The following is an 18,437-nucleotide window of genomic DNA, read 5'->3' on the forward strand; positions in this document are numbered from 1 at the left end:
GGAACATTGTGCCCTAAAAAGTCCAAAGCATACATTACTTAAGGTACACTGGGAAACACAAAAAAGTTTTCGATGTAACATATACACACACGGGCTCTTGAAATTTAACAGTACACTATGTTGTGGGTGGCAAAATAAATATTTATGTGTAAGTAGCAGTGTATGGTGCACATTTCAGAGCATTACAAGCTAGATTTACCAACCATAATTGAAAATAACAGAAATATATTTTATACATTATTTTCTCTTTCATTGTAGCTTAGCTTTTCTTTACTTGTTTCCTTAATACTGCAACCAATACTTTGAAAACAGCTTTGAAATAATAAACTGGGTAAGATTTTTTTTTTAATGAGAAAATGCATGTGCATCTGAAATTGTTTTGTTTTTTACATGGTGTTAGCTTTCTAGCTAACCTGCACACTTGTAGTATCCCAGTGTAAGCTAGCCTTTCAATGAACATGTAGCAAGTATTAATAACACTTATTTTGTTGAGCCAGCTCAAAAACAAAAGAAATGAGTGCATTTCCCTTGCAGTGAATACAAATATAGAATAGTCATGTCTATTCAGTAGTTTTAAGATTTGTGAATTTCTGCAAAAGTTCCATGAACATCCAAGGCCGCCTGAGGATCTGCTATGTCCACTGACAGGATCTTACAACCACTTCTACAATCACATTAGGACATGTGTTTTATGCTGTTTGATAAGAGACATCGTTGTGGTCTGGCAGGGGGTTTTCTTTATGCTCTTGTTGCTAGCATTGATATTAGTATATCGTATCAGTATTAAAGAGCAAGAGGAGGGGCTCAGGAAGAGACTGAACCTGAGTCTTCAACATCCGTTGAGTCATATTCATCAGCAGATTCTGTGAGGGCCGGGTAGGGTCTTGGTTGGTCCAGGTTGACGTAGGTAATGTTGAGACTGATGTAGTGTTCTCCTTCCAGGCCAGATAGAATAGTGGACACAGCTGACACCAATGTAGCAAAGCTCGGCCTCAACTCTGGATCAGGATCCCAGCACTCAAGCATAATGCTGTACCTGGAAAAAGTAAGTAAGATTCTGTTTCTGAGTATTGAACATCACGTTTAGAGCACTATAAGATTGACTAGCATAAAAAGTATACATTTTAATTTTTAATGTTAGGGTGCATTGTACACAGTTTGGGACTGACCAACTGAATGGACCTTTTTTCCTTGCAGAAGTGATAAACAAGATCTTGCAAAGTGTTGCTTTTTATCTGTCTAAGACCGCTTGATGGAAAAAAAAAAAAAAAAAAACCTGCACCCACAGTAAACACAGGTGTTGTTTTGTCATTTTATCGAAAAGGCCTCCTCTCAGGACTGTGTGGGAATGTGTAGACTCCGCTTGACTGACATTTATCAACAGCTCTGTGAGTATGCAGGAGTGTTGAGAAAACATTTATACACTGATGTGAGTTAAATAATAGATCTTATAAAACTAGGCTGTTCTTAACATCAGCCATGTAAAGGAAAAGTTCAACAATGAGGAAAATGTAATCATTTGCTTTGTTTGCTGCAAGTTCCCTGAAAAGATGAAACTACTCTTATTTATGTATGTTACATTTTCAGCATGATTTTGATTTTGAGAGGAGTGGGGAAACAAGGTTTTTTAACACATTTTAAGAGGGGAATATACAATTTAATTTTGCTTTTCTTTTTACAGTTGTCAGGACACCACAAGGTCGGTTCTGACATTAAATACGTTTTGTTTGTTTTTTAACTAAATTTTCACCAGTTCACAGGTATTCAGATGTGTCTTAAAAACTGGCATAGGTACATTTGTCTTTTTCTCTAATTCAGCAGTAGTTCACCAAAACAAACAAAAAAAGTGGTATGAACAAGTTTTTTTGATGAAAATATTCTTATTAAATAGTAAACTATGATTCAGCAAAATCTGTAAACCTTTAGTTTTTTTTTTGGTGTGAGTCATACCTATGTAGGTGCTGATAGCTGGATCCTGGCACCATTATATAGAGCCAATCTAGCTGTTTACTTTACATTCGTCATTCAGTGTCATGTTACAGGAAACCATTAGGTTGGCCAAATTGGATGTGTAACAAAGCCAGAGTGGACAAATATGAATGGTTGATTTATTTGCCATCAATCTGTAAATTATGGGAAAAGCTTCTGGTCCATGAGATTTATCATTATAAGTTAAAAAACATTTGTGTAAGGTTTTGCAAGCATTTCTGTATATATATATATATATATATATATATACACACACACACACACACACACGTGTGTGAGGAGCTTTGTAGGAATACACATTAACTCCTAACCTGTAATTGCCTAACCGTGTCATAATACCAAGTAGTGGACAATTTACTGGTTTCACACGACTGAGTGACCATAGAAACATCTTGTTATTACAGCGTTGGGACCTTTGACCTTTTCTCTTATTGTTAAGCGTCTGCATTAGCATTATTGTAGTAAACATATTCATACTAAAGCAATAATTTATTCTTTGAAATTGTCCATGAGATGTATGAAACCCAAGCAATAGTGAAAATGTACAACCGTCTTCAAAAGACATGTAAGTAATATTGACATTACTTACAAAGGGTCAGGGCAGTACTGAGGCTGGGGAAGTCTTCTGCCCTTCAGTAAGTAATGTGTTATATCATAAGGGTCCACCTCTGGGTAGGGGCTGGCTCCTCTGGTCAGCATCTCCCACATCAGCACACCAAAGGACCACTGTATCGAGAGAGGCAAAGGTGACACAAAGTATTGTATCAGTGGCTCAGAAATGATTCCCAATCAAAATGTTCTTTCTTAATTCAAGTGTATTATTATTATTATGGCTAGTTAAATGATTACCTAACTGACCCAGTAGTTCACAAAAAAATTAAGTTTTGATGTTATTTTTCTTTATGTTGGTAAATGGTCAATAATTAATTTAAAAGGGACATGTTTCGAAAAATCCACTTTTTAACATTTCTATCGGTAACCGGATTGTCTATCGACCCAGAAACTTTAAAATAAATCCACCCAGTCCTTTGTTTGTGGTCTGCTTTAGTCTTACCACACAGAGAAAAATGCTCTGTTTCAAATTTTCTCAGTTTGTAACATCACAAGTTGAATTGTGGTAAAAAAAAAATAAAAAAAAAGTCCCTCCCCTCCCCGGGTAGCTCCATAGACTCCAACTCCAGTCTAGAGTAAAACTTTTGCACAGGTCAGCCATTTTTATTGTCTTTACAGAGGAGTGATGCTTACTGTGAAAACTCAGGGGGGCTCATTGCATTTAAAAAGACACACAGCAAATAGGAGTGTTTTGAGAGAGCTGGTTTGAACAGGATCATAAACCTCCTCTGGTGCTTGATTCATGTTATATTTGGACCAAAGCACAGCACAGATGTTTCATTTAGAGCAGAGAGGGAATATTTCAAAAGGTGAAAAAAGTATAATATGTCCTCTTTTAATGCAGCAGAATGAAGTTTAATTATCAGTGACGTACACTATCATAATAATAGTTAATAAAGTGCTTTTTAGCAGTAGATGATAATGGGCTTACAACATCAGACTTGGAGGTGAATTTCTGTGTTTGCAGACTCTCGATGGCCATCCACTTAACAGGCAGCTTGGCTTTCCTGTGATCCTGAACACTGTAATACTCTTTATCGAAAACATCTCTAGCCATGCCAAAGTCTGCAACCTTGACCGTGTACGACTCGTCCAGCCTACAGAAAAAGAAAAAAACATAACAACTGAGCACTTCAGTGTATTAAAGAAATACTTTTTGCACAATGAAATGCTGCATTTATTGAAAGTGAGATTCCCTAAATACTGATTTCTCCACGCATCCTGGTGACTCACATGCAGTTACGTGCTGCAAGGTCTCTGTGCACAAATTTCTTCTGAGCCAAATACTCCATCCCTTTGGCAACCTGCAGCCCAAAGCCAATCAGATCCTTAACAGTGGGGTTCTGAAAGAAAACAAGAAATCTGACTTATCTACACATTGAACACATTTTGAAAGCACATTTGATAGTGAACAGAGAGCTGTGTATAATTCAGATGAATTATTTAATGAGTCCCACCCTCTTCTCGCAGCGTATAAAGTGCCGCAGGTCCCCATGCTTCATATATGGTAGCACCACTAGAGGGAGCCCTTCCTGTGGCAGGAGGATGCCAAGCAGAGACAACACATTACTGTGGTGGAAACCCTTCATTATGATGCCTTCCTTCAGAAACTGCTCCACCTCCTCAACATCTGTTATTCCTAAAACACACACACATATGCACACACATACATAAACATTAGGGACTTCAAGAGGATACTGACATCTCCATTTTGAAAAACAGTTTAGAAAAGGTTACTCAGAAAGGATTTCAAATCTTTTGTCAGAAAGTATCTTCAGTTTTTGTGAGAAACTGAAGATACTTTCGGTATACCTTCCTAAGAGTGGTGTATATGTGAACACCCACTAAGAAGATTGTACTTACTATTCAAAGACTTGACAGCGCAGTGGATTTCTCTGTTGTTGTGATCTGTGAAGTAGCCGTGATAGACAGTCCCAAAATGACCTGCAGGAATGAGACTGGAATATATCTGGTTCCAAAATATGACAATGGCCAGTACAAGGCTTTCAACAGACAGACTTTAGTTTAACTTTAGTTTAGATAAAAGCCGGGTGTTACTTACCCTTCCCTATGATGCGATGGTGCTGCACCAGAAGCATCTCAGCAGGAATAAGAACATCCTTCACCTCCTCCAGCAGCTCCGGCCTAAAGTTGGAGATGGAGATCTTATCTGGAGGCATGAGGGGAGTGAGGGTAGGATCAATGCTACCTGCAGCATAGGCTAGTCTGGGGAACACCACCGGCCCCACCAGAGGAGAGGGAGGGTTCAGGGATACTACTGGTAAAAATGCAGACAGACGAGTTTATTAATGAGAGTCAAGACAAGTCATAAAGAAGTAAGCCTTACACATATAAAGAGTAGAATAGTATTATGTGTTTAGCAGAGCAGTCACCTCTCCTGTAGTCTCCAACTGGCGACAGCTCCACATTACTTGTAACTGAGCGGTTCACACTGTGAGACAAACGGCTCTCTACCATTGAGGCTGAAAAATATTGAACAATACTTTTTAATCATCAACCCTCAAAGTAGAACACCTGTACATCTTCTGCTACACCAGGGGTGTTCTAGTTGACTGACTTGTGTAGTTATGCCCATAACTCCCTGCCACTGTTGTACAAACAGATCTGAGCAAGGTCCACAGAACACAGAGGAGCCCACCTTTCTTTTTCTTCCTCAAGTGTTTCATGACAATGAAGGCCAGCACCGCCCCTGCCACCAGAGCCGCCAGGATCCCCAGAACAATGCCCACCATGTAGTGGTTGCTGACCCTCACCACAGCACCAACGTTGTGGACCTGCCCGTTGATGGAGATCTAAAAAACAGTCCGTCAGAGAAAATAAATACTACTGATGCTGCAGCATTAAGACTCTTTGTCTCGTAAATGCTCTCGATGAAACGTAAAGTTTAAACAACTAACAATAACATGCAGTTGTAAACACATGAAGAAAAGGTTCAGGATCTATCTCTGCATTAGCTTAACTGTGATATTTAAGACTTAAGAGTTATTTTACTTATTTTTATCTAAAACACAAAGCACATATATTCAGATGACAGACTGATAGCCTATATTGGTTGAGCATTTCCCTCCAGACAAGGTAGCTTTTTTTGAATTAATGATGATTAATGATTAATGATTGATTATCTGCTACTGAAAAAAACTTCTTGTTCACAAACAGTCACTTTATTTAAAGACATTTTCTAAAACTGTGGTGAGTGGACTAAAATAATTTATTACTCAGAGTAAAATAAGAAGATGTATAGCCATCTTTTTTATGAGCTCAGAACAGTGTGATTGAGACCATGAATATAGGCTGTTTAAATGTGTTTCATCATTTGGCTCAGGGGGGCATAGAGAAGCTAAGAAGCTCTGACTTTTGGAGGGAGCTCCCAGTTTATTTGCTGTATTTTGGGCCAATGATGTGGATTCTTTTTTTTTTCCTCGAGATTTGTCAGCATCAGGGTTAGACTGAAGAGTTTAGCGTAGCTGGCCAAAGGGATTTCACATCTCTTTTTGTGTAGGAACACAATGTTATCAAGAAAATAATCATGCTGCCAACATAGCACTAGGATAAGAATGAACTGATGTTACTACTGGAATCAATTTTGGTATGTAAGCACAGAAGTAAGTTGTAGTTACTAGTATAGAAGTATTCTTAATATGTTGTTCACTGATTTTGAATGTTTGCCTAACCTAGCTAAACTATCCCCAATCTGATGGTTTCTTTCCAGTGTGTTTCGCACAATATTGAAGAAAGATGTGACTTCAGCTTCAGAGTCCATCAGTGATTCATTCAACGAGACTTACCTTTACTGGCAGCCCCTCACTGGGGATGGTCATGTTTTTGGGGATCCTGCAGGTGATCTCATTATCTAGGACTTTTGCATCACAGTTAACACCTGCCACTGTCATAATGATGGTCATACAGGAGCTCACCAAATTCAGCTTTTGATGCTGGAATTAGAGATAAGTGTTATGTTTTAAAACCAAGTAAGGCATTTAACAATAAATCAGAACTTTACAAAAAGTTTTGTTCCTGTTATAATTCAAAGGCAAATACCCTCACAACTATTCCTTACATGTAATGAAACTTCGTCAAAGCCAGGGTACAAATTCAGCACATGTCCCTCAGTTTCGAAAGGGATGGGCTCGCCATAAGGGTGGTAAGAAAACTCTTTGTTCCAAAGTCCCAAAGCTCCATCCATGTCGAAAGAAAGCTGTCCTTCCTCCGTCTCATCTCTGTGGAACACAGGGGAGAGACACTCCATCCTTGTGGGCAAGGACTTGCCTATGCACTCCTGAAAAACAGAGCAATAATGAAGCTCAGCGCAAATTCAAGCAGGAAGACTTCTCACACATTCATTTAAGTTTTCTACATTCAACTTAGCCACTCCCTCTCGACCCCTTCCTCTGCCTCCCTGCTCTGGTGATCATTCAGTTATGGGTGTTTACTCTACTTAATCACTTTATTATAATCCAAATAGACTCTGCCACAATCCCTCTCAAACAAACATCCTGCCACGGTCACGTTTTAAAATTTGTTCTCTCTCTTCCACAGTCAGTTTGTGATTTTAGTTGGATCACTGCGACCCTCCTGTGCCTCAGTCACCTCCATTCCAGCTCAGCAGAGTTCAGAAACCCACTCCTCATCACATCTGGCATTCTTCTATCATCACTACCATAGGGGGGTATCCTATCCTCCTGTCGGCCTCATTAACCCTCTAAGTGCTTGAAATTGTTTTTACAGCATTGAATATTTATCTTTTCTGTCAAATAAATAATTGTAAACTCTTACTCTCTACTGATTGAAATAAGTTTATGCCAGGCCCAGGCATTAAAAATAATTACTTATTATAGTAATTGCTATCAGGTGTTCTAAAACAAAAGACTTATTACAGAAAATGCTTTCGAATGTATCTACGGTACTTCAAAATAAGATGATCACTTTACCCTTGTCACAGGTTTCAAGTGGCTCTCATTGGGTTTAAAGCGGATGATGGTTCGGTAAACAGAATCCAGGTTTTCCCCTTCAATAACAATCTTGGATCCCCTGCAATACAGACAAATGAGTGAGACAGTAAATAAGTCCAGTGTTTTTTCTCACATTTAAATATGTGACAGATATGTAAATGAATGGTACGTAATATTTTTAAAAAGTTTGTTTTCAGAAAAGCGGTTTGTAGTGGAGGTCTCTGTGGCCCACCTGTCAAAACTACAGCCCGGCAGGACGGCTGTAATCTTTGGGTTTTCTCTATAGTAAAACACCTTTGTTGTTAGGACAGGCGACTTGTCGATGAAAACACTCAGAGGAACGTCCCTCACTTCTGAGATTTGCTGGGACAGACAGATGATGGAGGACACATTGCCTTTAGGCTTTGTGACTCTGGTGAGAAGAAGGTATGTGAGTGACTGCAACAGATCAAAGAGCTTCAAGCTTTGAAATATTGTTTTTAGAGTTCAATAAGAACACATCGGCTGTAAAGAAAAAAAGAAAAAAATAGCTGTGCTCTGAGTCAGACTGAGAGTGCCAAGGTCTTTCCAGAAGTCAACCTGGAGTTTTCCAAACTATTATTGTACAATCAAGTTTGAACGTGTTCCCCTAATCATGCCAATAAAAACGTTCTGAACAGCAACTCATCAACTGTACTTATAGGAACTAAGGCATCTACAGAAAGCTTTCAGTCAAAAATTGTGAGGGAAATTTGACATGAAAACAGATAAAGAATGATTTTATTCCAAGACCTTTTTATTGGACAGGGCATGTCATTTAGAGTGACTTTCCTGGTCCTCCCAGCATCCAAGTGAGGCCCTGACACTGTGATGAGCGTGCCGCCAACACGAGGCCCGTAGTTTGGCTGGATTTCTGTGATGTTTGGAATCTGATGGGACAGTTTGTTCTGGTTAATAATTGCTCATCAAATTCCATCCAGATTTTTTTTTTTCTTGCTGAAATCTTCAAAAACTTTGTAAGGCAGCAAAGATTACCACAAATGTGAATCCTGGCATTTCTGCCTTCCCCTCGATAGAGTAGCGGCCGTCCACTTTGCCCTCATGCACCTCCACTGTAATGTTGACTGGTTTTGACAGCTCGGTGGCCCCAGAGCGAATTTTGCACACCAGGCTTCAAAGCAGCACAACAAAACAAACATTATGTCAGTGGCATATACATTTACTGCAACGAAAGTGACAGTGGAGTGTTCAGTTTTGTGAAAAAGTATTTCAGACAGCTAAAATATAGCTATAAAGTAAAGTTAATCTTGTGATTCCGTCTGTGTAGAATAAGGTAATAGATGAATCTTTGATATTATAAAAGCTCTTAGATTCAGTTATCATTTTACATCTAATACTGTAATTTCACTCAGTTTCATCAAAACGAATGGCCTTCACAACATTTCTGCTTAGCATTAGCATGATTTAAAACAGAATGGTTATCTTTATGTTTGTACACTCTTGTGAGATTAACTTTATTAGAGTGACATGTTTTTCATTGGATGACCAGATGAAGGCCACAAGCTGAACATGCATGTGGCCCTTTCAACAAATTGGTCTTCAGACTTCAAGTGTTGCTGGAGCTTTTTGACCACTCTTCATGCACCTTGGTGAAGTTGGGGAAGTTGTGCCAGAAAACCCAACTCTGCTTCTTCTTAAACTGACACAATGATGTTTCTTAGTAATATGTCATTTCATGTAATTTATTAAAGGCATGGATAGATAGATATCTGTGCAGGAAACATCTGTTCAATTCCTCAGAAGACTTTTGAAAAAGGAATTCTGATTTATTTCTTTGTGCGTGAAAATGTAATCCTTAGGCAGGATTTTCCAAAAAATAGCAACAGCATGAAAACATTGTTCTTGAGCTAGGACAGACCATACAAAGACACTCACTGTGTTGTATTGCTTTTGGCTGAAATCAAAGTGCAGGGTGTCTGTCCCAGTCGGACCTGGTGGGTTCTGAAGGTGATGGCAGGCCTTAAAGGAGACTGGAACTCCCATCCACACACTGTAAGCTCTGTTTGACCATCAGGGGGAGCAGTCCGTGGAAAGAACTGCGTCAATAAAGCAGAATATATGGCACATACTTGAAATAAAATGTTTAGTGGCACCAAATGAATTTGTATAGTGCCTTACAGAACAAATCTCACCCCAGTGATCCCTGGTGGGCAGGACTCATTCCTCCAGCGCCTGTGACACTCACTCCTCCAGGTGCACAGTCCAGAGCACCAGCCACAGCCCATAAACTTAGGGGCTGTCAGGCACATGGCACAGGTGAGGAAGTGTTGACAGCCTGGCCCTCGCTGGGGAACCTGGAACATCTGAAAAGGATAGAGGTCACAAAATGTTCTCTTTCATTATTAATGTGGCTAATAAAACTTGTACTGAATAGAATGACTAAAGATCACCTCTTAATAATTCATATGTTTGAAGTCAATAGTTGTTAATTGATACTGGGCTTCATTCAGCACATCAGTGGAAATGTAAAAGGTCAGATAACCAGCTTCTTTTGCCAAATGAAATCCAAAAAAATTATACAAATAATGAGTATGTACATTTCAAATGTTCAAAATACATCCAATTGTCTCATCTCTTTGAATAAACACCGTAGCATCGGATAACGTAAATAACTGTGAGATGATAAAGTGTCAAGTTTTGCCTCCTTTTATGTCCCAAAATGTCAACAAAATGTTAATTCCTGTCCCAAACTAAAAACTTATAACAAGTGCATTGATTTCATTTTTCACTTCTGCAGGTCATGGTAGCGAAACAATATGCCAGCATCGACTGGGCAGGGATTCATTCTGATAGAAAATGATTTAGACTCTAAACTCATTTGTAACTTTAATGTAATCTGATCTGCTTGTCTTTAAACTGTGGGCGAAACGTTGTGCAAGAGATCCTTCAGCACACACGAGGAAATCATATTTACTAAGCCACACATTCTTAAAATCTGTCCAAAGTGTTTGCTTTTGTCTAAAATATAAAATGTGGAATTGCTCTCCTACCTTATCTTCAACAACAAAAAGAAGATACTCTGATGAGTAGACAGCAGCAATTGATGACACTCGCTTGTTCTCAACCAAAGAGTAATTGGCAAAGATAACAGGGCTGGATCTTGTCAATACAAGCTGCAAAAACAAATGCAATAAATTATTGTTTGTTGGATTATACCAGTTTTCAAAAAATCACAATCAGAGTTGTGTTTTATTGCCAAGTACATTTACACATACAAGGAGTTTGACTTGGTGTATTGGTGCAAAACAATTAAAAACAGAAATAAAACAGAAGCAAGAGCTTAAATAATAAAACAAGTTATGAAAGAAAATGCCATTAAAATCAATAATTGTTTAAATCAAGCCATATACAGTACCTGCAGCAGGCGTCCAGTAGAGGTGCCGATATGAGCGACAGTCTTGTTTTCTATTGTTGTGACCAGCAGAGATGTGAGCAGGACGTTTGTCATCTGCCTGTTGAAGAGGTCAACTCTATAGTAAGGCTTTGACACCATAGTAGGATGGTCTCTGCATGTGGCATTGTTCTCCATGCTCTAAGACCAATTCCATCGAGATCCACATAAAAAAAATACAAATAAAAGACAAGAAGTTAGAGAGAGAAGTCGAAAAAAGTACATTATTTTTAAGTTGTACTATCAAACAAGTGAAATAACATTATGTTCTACATCTAGTGACAGTTTAAGATGTATAAGTATAGGTAATAAGTCATATTGGCAAGGCTCCAGAATCAGTTATATCCAGGGTGAAGAAGCAATATTACTATGACTCATACATATTTAATCTTCTTTTTTAGAATAGTGTACCACTCAAGTCAAGTTGGCTAGTAACTAAACCATCAAAGCTCAAACTCAAGTAGTGGAAACCATAAACCATTACCAGGACATGTGGTCTTTTTGACAAAAGTCCTCAAAAGTACACAGATACAATACAATATCATATTTTCCTTTATGCTGCTTTAAAGACAAACAGAAGAAAATGATTCTATGTCACTCACGCAGCATTTGTGCTGCCACTCTATTTATAAAATGTTGCCACTCTATTTATAAAATTTTGAACTCATTTATCAATGAGTTCAAAATTGTTTTTACATTTACAGCCAATAATATTCTCTCACAGGTGTATGGTGTTCACTAGTCAGAAATGAACATGGTATAAACTGTGCTGGTCACCAGGGTGTTCATCAGAAGCAGAGGGTTCAATGTGTTACGATAATATGATCATTTTGTAATCTCGTTGGCATGATAAATGTTAACATGCTTAATAAGTGACAGGGGATTGCCTGGTAGCTATAGACACAGAGCAGGGTGGAAAGCTGTCTGTGTAAACACGGCTCAATAGTCTCAAAACCAATATTTAAAAATAACAAGAAATGGCATGCTGAAAGTTTTTTCAGACATATAACAGAGAAAAAGAGATGCTGTGCATAAAATGAACATGGATACAGAAATATTTATTGGACATGCATCCTCTGCTGTATTGTGATGAAAGCCTGGACAGTTATAATTACTGAAGTCATTCAACTGCAAATCCCAAAGGAGATTGGCTAAAAGTCAGTATACTTGACCCTAAAATCCACTGATCCACTCAAACCTATGCTAATTATGTCATTATTTATATTTCAGTGAGACAGAACAGTTAAAATCTGTCCGGATTAATAGAATTGTAGAATCTCACAAAAAAATGAGTCTACATCGTCATCAATTTTTAAACATATTTTGCTGAAGGATTTAAGTGATAGTCTGTAAACACAGAAAAGATAAAGCAGGCACAAGTTATATTTGGTAGAAATGCGCTTTGTTCTGCTTAAGAAATGGAGGAACGAGGATTTCCTAATGTCGGACAATCCAACAGGTAGGTTACTTAAGATTTAGACAAGCAGCGAAAAGCCACAAAAAAGAAAGAAAACTGTTTCTAGTCCAAGTATTTAAACAGGTTTGCATGAACAAACCTCATCAGAATTAAAAACAGGGTATATTTTTCAGCAATTCTTATAAGTGAGTGAACTCAAAGTGTTGCAGTCACAGCTGTTTTCTAACAAGTCTGATCATATTATCTCACAAATGAAAAAAGTTCTGACTTTTCATTCAATTATTTTTTTATCCAAAATAAAACATGTTTATCCCTGTTTCTTTGGACAAAACGGAGTGATACAAAGCTGATACAGATGGTTCTTGTTGCAGGCTGCAACATTAAAATGGGCAATATGTAACTTTGTCACATAATTAAATTGTGCTTTATCGCCCATTAGTGAGAGCACGGGTTAACTGATGTTAAAAATTAGACACTCACTATCTGTGTTGCCTGTAAAACTTTATATTTTTTAACAAACCCGATTTAAATTTTTTCATGGAAGTTGCAGGAAGGGACATTCTATGCATGCTCTCGACGTACTCCACTCACAGCTCTACTTACAGAGAGCAATAATTTTGCTTGACTGGATGGAGAATGAAACAAAGATGGAATCTGTTATCACTAATAAAAGACCAGCCTCTAGCACAACATGGACACTCGCAGACTCCACGTAAACACAAGAAACCAAAAAAGGTTTCCTCTGTAGAAACCCATCGAGCCAAACTAGAATCTGACCGATGTCAGAGAAAACTAGAGTAAAAATGAGAAAGCTTTTCATTCATCCCTCGGGATCAATAAAGTATCTATCTATCTATCTATCTATCATCTTCATGGAGGGAGCTTCAATTGCTTTTGGGGATAAAAACTGAAGCAGAGATGGCTTCACAGATTGAAAAGGTAAGATAATTCCTAGACCATGAGAATTTTTCAACCAATGATGATGGTTGCTCGTGTGCGTACGAGCACGGAAGCAAGCAACTGGTTGCTGGTGCAGTTAGCCTAGCTGCCAGCGGTGTCACTAGAATTACTGTATTTTTGAAAGTTACATATAGCCTCTTTAATAATTTCAGTGTTACGAAGGGTTTCCATTCATGGGTTAGTCAGCTACAAGTTCTTAATGAAGAGGATGTGCATTAAGAACATGATTATTCAAGGTCCAAAAATAATGTGTAAACATCATATATCAGCCCTTGCAATCACATTAAAAAAGCATTCACCATGACTTATTGACAGCATTTAAGAAATGTTCAGAGGGGTTTGTTTTTTGAATAAACTCTTTCAGTGGTATGCTAAAGCCAACAGGCAGTAAACTTAGTTTAGCATTAAACGCACGACTGAGAAAAACAACTAGCCTGGATCCAGCTTGCCATAAAAACATCCAACTAACAGCACTTATGAAGCTCAGTTATTACAACTTATATAATTAATCATTCGCTGCAGGTTGTGCCAACCTCACAGTGACGTCAACACTCCTGAAAATGACTGCTCCTGGCCATTGCTTTCAACAAACAAGACGCAGCGTGTTCACTTGAGCTCAAGAGGAGCTGGTGTTTTTTGTTTTTTTTGTTGTTTTTTTTACAAGCCCAGTTAGCAGTTTCCACCTGTTTCTAGCTGCGTTAGGCTAGCTGCTAACTCATACAGTAGCTGTAGCCTCAAATTAAGTGCAAGGGCTTGTCAGGGACCTTTTCAATCTTCTTATCTAACTCTCAGCAAGAACTTAAGTATTTTCCACAAAAAAAATAGTTTTCAATAAGATAAGATAGTAAGATACGGCCCCTTGTGTTTTATTGTTGCTTCAAAGAATACAGATTTTTTCAAGGTATACCTGCCGCCCGAGTCAGCCAATGTTTACCTCTGTGAAAAGATGTGGTGGTTTCTATTTAAGTAACAGATCCCAATCTCAAACTAAATTAATTACCTGGTATGGCTGTGTTTTGACGCATGCTCTTACCTCGTGAGGACAGCTTTCACAGGGCTGAAAATGGCAGAGCCCTCTGGAGAGCTGCTCTGGGCCAGACTCACAGCAGTCGTCCACTCCATCTACGATTGCTTTGTTAACATTATCCATGGGGAAGGCACATAGTGCAGAGTCGTGCTCCGTGACCCCATTGTCATCTGTAACGGCAAAAACCCCATAAAGGATGTCATCTTCTTCCTCTGCCCCCAACTCCTCTGCCAGCTCCCTGCCAGCCCTGCCAAAATGGGCTGCCTGAACCACATTGTATACCACATCTTTATAAGGTTCACTGACAACATTCCTTCTACGTCGCTTTGGTTCAAAGCGACACTCCAGGATGACCTCACGATACCGCTTCATCTCCCATTCATTGCGTGGGAGACGGCCAAGACGAGTCTGAAACGGAGATGATCCCTGATCAGGGCTCTCTCTCTGAACTGAAAGGAAGTAGACAAACTCCTGAGTGAAAAAGCTGTACACATATTCAATATTGTAAGTCCTCCGTAAGCCTGGAAGAACAGTTAGGCCACGTACATCACTGAAGAAACCATCTTCTGTTGCCAGTGGTCGACGCACTGATATAGATTTCCTTCCATAACGCTGGGTCACACTGTCATTAACAGTTGTAGCAACGAAGAAGTAAACAGTCTGACCCTCTTCAACCATTGTCACTTTGGTGCCCAGATGGCTTGCCACACAGTCAGGACAGTAGGCAGCAGAGTTTGAATCCTTTCTGAATAAACACTTCGAAAGAGAAGGTGGCTCTCCATTTGAGGTAAGTTGATGAAAATAGCACACACCATACTGAGAACTTCCACAAGAGTATAAATACATAAAGAGAGTATCCAACAGCAAGACCTGATTGTTTGTGTCCTCCAGAAAATTTGGATCTTTGTCAACCTTGCACAAATTGCATATCTGACATTCTGGGCTTCCAACTGGCCCAGTGTGAAGCTCCCACACCTTCTCCAAGCTTCTGTTGACAGCTTCAATAACATTCTTAGAAGCAACATACACCTCCTGGTAAAAGGAGTTGTTGACTATGTTCTGGATCGGGCTCCGGGCCTGGAAAAAAGGCATGGTGTACACCACCGAGTAGTTGACATTGCTTGGGGCAAGTGAGGAACAGTTGGCCAAGGCAAAGGCCATCAGAGTCTGGAGCCAGGCACATGTCCCCCACTGTGTGGTCCAGTGGACCATCTCCACTCCTAGATGCAAGGGTTGGTAACAGCAGAGTCAACGTGGGGTTACCTCCAGGTTTGATGACCAGACAAAAGCATCCTCATACAGACTGTTGATTCCTGAATAAGGAGAATTGACAAAGAATGTAATGAACGTAATTTAATTCAAGTTCAACAATGAAACTTTGGATAAATATGGAGATGTTTAACTAGAATGTAATATCCCTTACAAGCTGATGTATAAATTGTTTTGGATAAGATTAGTTGTTCGAACATTCTATGGTACATAAATTGATTTTTAACTTAATAGGAGATGGTAGGCATTTTTCTCACTTTGTGGATGGTTTCCTCTGGTTACAGGTCTTTTGTTCTCAGCCAGTCAGTTCTCAGTTCTCTTGGCACGAGCTTCATATTATTAAGTATAGAGAGAAAAATAAGGTATCAATTTAATTTTCACCTCTCACAAATGTGTGAGCTGGTCCTCTAAGGCCCATTTAATTGATTTTGTTGTACTCCAAAGTGAACCATTATTCTTTTCAATAACTAACAGAATTGAAGACTCAGTTTTCTTCATTAGCACTTAATAACCGAAAGTCACAGATATTTCTCTCAATGCTTCAGATGAGCCTACAACACTCTGCTCTGATTAAAAGATCCGATGCAAGAACAAAAAAACATTGTGGTTGATCCAAATGATTATAAAAGCACATGTGGTCATAAAGTCTAATGTTCCTCTGACCCGCCACAAACAATGAAAGGAAATGTTTACATAATCAAACAGACATCTGTGCATTTCAAGAAAAGAATAGTAAAACATGGGTAAACTAAGTTTATTGTCATATCCTGCACACTTATACCTGCTACTTCATGTTTACTCTGGTTAACCCAACATCCCATCTTTTTTCCTCCCACATACTGACTTTTGACATTATGCTCCATTCGATTAAACGAAAATTGACATTATTTATGACTCATGCTTAGAAGTCCTTATACATTTACCAACCATATGGAACTTTGTTTCTAACGCAGAGCCTTTTCATCCTGAACAGACGCTTATTGGTGGATCATTAACTCGACACATCGTGGAAAGGTTGTATTCAAGAGCCTCAGCCTCTCTACTTTGCATTCCTGTCACAACCACTACGTGCCTTTCAGGGGAAAACACATGCATGGATTGATGGCCATAGACGTTATGTACCTTATTTAGTCCCAGGTGAAAAAGCAGCTCCTCTGCTCGTGTAAGAGAATCTCATCAACTCAGATCTTTTTTAGTAGCAAAGAAACTTCACTCTTGCCAAAGCTTTTTCAAGAAAGCCGAACTTATTCTTGCAAGCAGTCTTATGGAAAAGTTCAGTGTCAAGAGTCTAATGTCTTTACATCAATTATTCACAGAATACCTCTCGTGCAGTGTAACATTTTAACATTTGCAGCGCTTTCTGAACTCAGGGTAAGTTTAGAGAACATGGGTATACATAGTAATGGCACTGATTGACTTGTTTCATGTTCATGGTTAATAAAGCAAACGGTTGAGATTAGGTTTCCATTCATGGTACATGATGCTATACAGTCTGATCAGATGGCAGATTTTTGCATGAAGCTACAGTGTATCTCTCAACTGTTTATTGGATGAGCAGCCTGTTTAGACATATTTGTTACGTCTGTGACAAGGAAATCATCAAAGCACATTTATCAGAAAGGGATTTTGATATATAGTCTATATGTTTTCTTTTTACACTAATCATCTAATACTTGATGTTTCAGCATTTTTAATGTTGGTGGGAAAAACAACACACCACCTGTCTGCTTTTCCAAATATACATCTCACATGACTCTTTACAGTCATTTATTTAAAATTACAGTGAGGAATTGGGAGATGTTGTATTGGCTGTGGCATGCAGAAGGGCCTGTGTCTTGATCACAGGTACCTGCAGGTCATTAGGGTGAGAGTGCCTCTCTTTCATTATCGAATGCACAAATCTCCACAGGGATTTAAAGAGACAACTGGCTGTCCAACAATCGATGGACAAAACATATTGTACCCCAAGGACACATGTATTGATTCAGTGTGCTTCTCAAACCAGTAAACCACCAATACAGAACCACAGCAGTTTCTATCAGCTGCACAAAATAATAATAATATCAGACTCACATTATTTGTGGAATTGAAAATGTAATTTACAGTATTATCTCATATCGTCAATTTCTCAAATCATCATCATTGTCTGGCAAATCATCACAAACAGAAAAAAAGCCTTACACACCACTAATTCATTTAAAACCCCACGACTAAATCATCTACATAATCAAATAAACTTCAACAAATGCATATACTCAAATTATATGGATGATCAAAAGTACTTTACTGTATTTATAATCGAATTTCCTATTGTGGTATCTCTGACATTTCTCTCAAAAATAACATTTGCCTATCAGTTTGTCCTTTTTTGCCATGAGATCTTACTAGAAAAACAACTGATTGGTTTTGAGGTGATCAATGGCAGATTATATTCCATTTTCCACGTACAGTAGGCTATATGACATGTAGCTGTGAGTGTAGAGGAAGGCTCACCTGTTCAGGTTAGAAACTGTCCTCTTCAGGGAAACAGCCACAGCGAGCTTCAGAGCTCCTCTGACTTCAGGGCAGCACGGAGATGACCGATCTTTCCTCGGAGTGATTCAACTTTACACGATAGTCAATCTTTGCTATAAAACTAAACCGACCTTCTTGAGTGCCAGGACGTGTTCACTGTGCTGGTTTCGGATATAACTTCTAGTAAATGCCTGTAATGTACAGTAGATCCCCAGCTCGCTCCTCCCTCTCCGCAGCAGACTGTTGCGA

At 38.8% G+C, this 18,437-nt stretch overlaps 1 protein-coding gene across 2 annotated transcripts; it reads right to left on the reverse strand.

Moving 5' to 3' along the window:
* Positions 1-253: 253 nt before the first annotated feature.
* On the reverse strand, positions 254-18,327 carry mst1rb (macrophage stimulating 1 receptor b). Of its 2 annotated transcripts, XM_079340463.1 has the most exons (21): positions 18,168-18,327; positions 14,412-15,718; positions 10,966-11,142; positions 10,601-10,723; positions 9,743-9,913; positions 9,486-9,646; positions 8,586-8,721; positions 8,343-8,479; positions 7,804-7,983; positions 7,551-7,650; positions 6,680-6,898; positions 6,408-6,554; positions 5,261-5,414; positions 4,995-5,084; positions 4,664-4,879; positions 4,465-4,545; positions 4,059-4,240; positions 3,835-3,944; positions 3,533-3,698; positions 2,579-2,715; positions 254-1,036 (listed from the first exon to the last, which is right to left on the reverse strand). In XM_079340463.1, the coding sequence occupies exons 2-21, from the start codon at positions 15,615-15,617 to the stop codon at positions 805-807; spliced, it is 4,125 nt and encodes a 1,374-aa protein (XP_079196589.1). In that variant the 5' UTR covers positions 15,618-15,718; positions 18,168-18,327; the 3' UTR covers positions 254-804. The 2 variants fall into 2 exon arrangements, with proteins under 2 accessions (XP_079196589.1, XP_079196590.1); XM_079340464.1 differs by lacking the exon at positions 18,168-18,327 and having other exon boundaries at positions 14,412-15,748.
* Between the last annotated feature and the right edge of the window lie 110 nt (positions 18,328-18,437).

This window comes from Symphodus melops (assembly GCF_947650265.1).
Source record: "Symphodus melops genome assembly, chromosome: 4".
Taxonomy (NCBI): domain Eukaryota; kingdom Metazoa; phylum Chordata; class Actinopteri; order Labriformes; family Labridae; genus Symphodus; species Symphodus melops.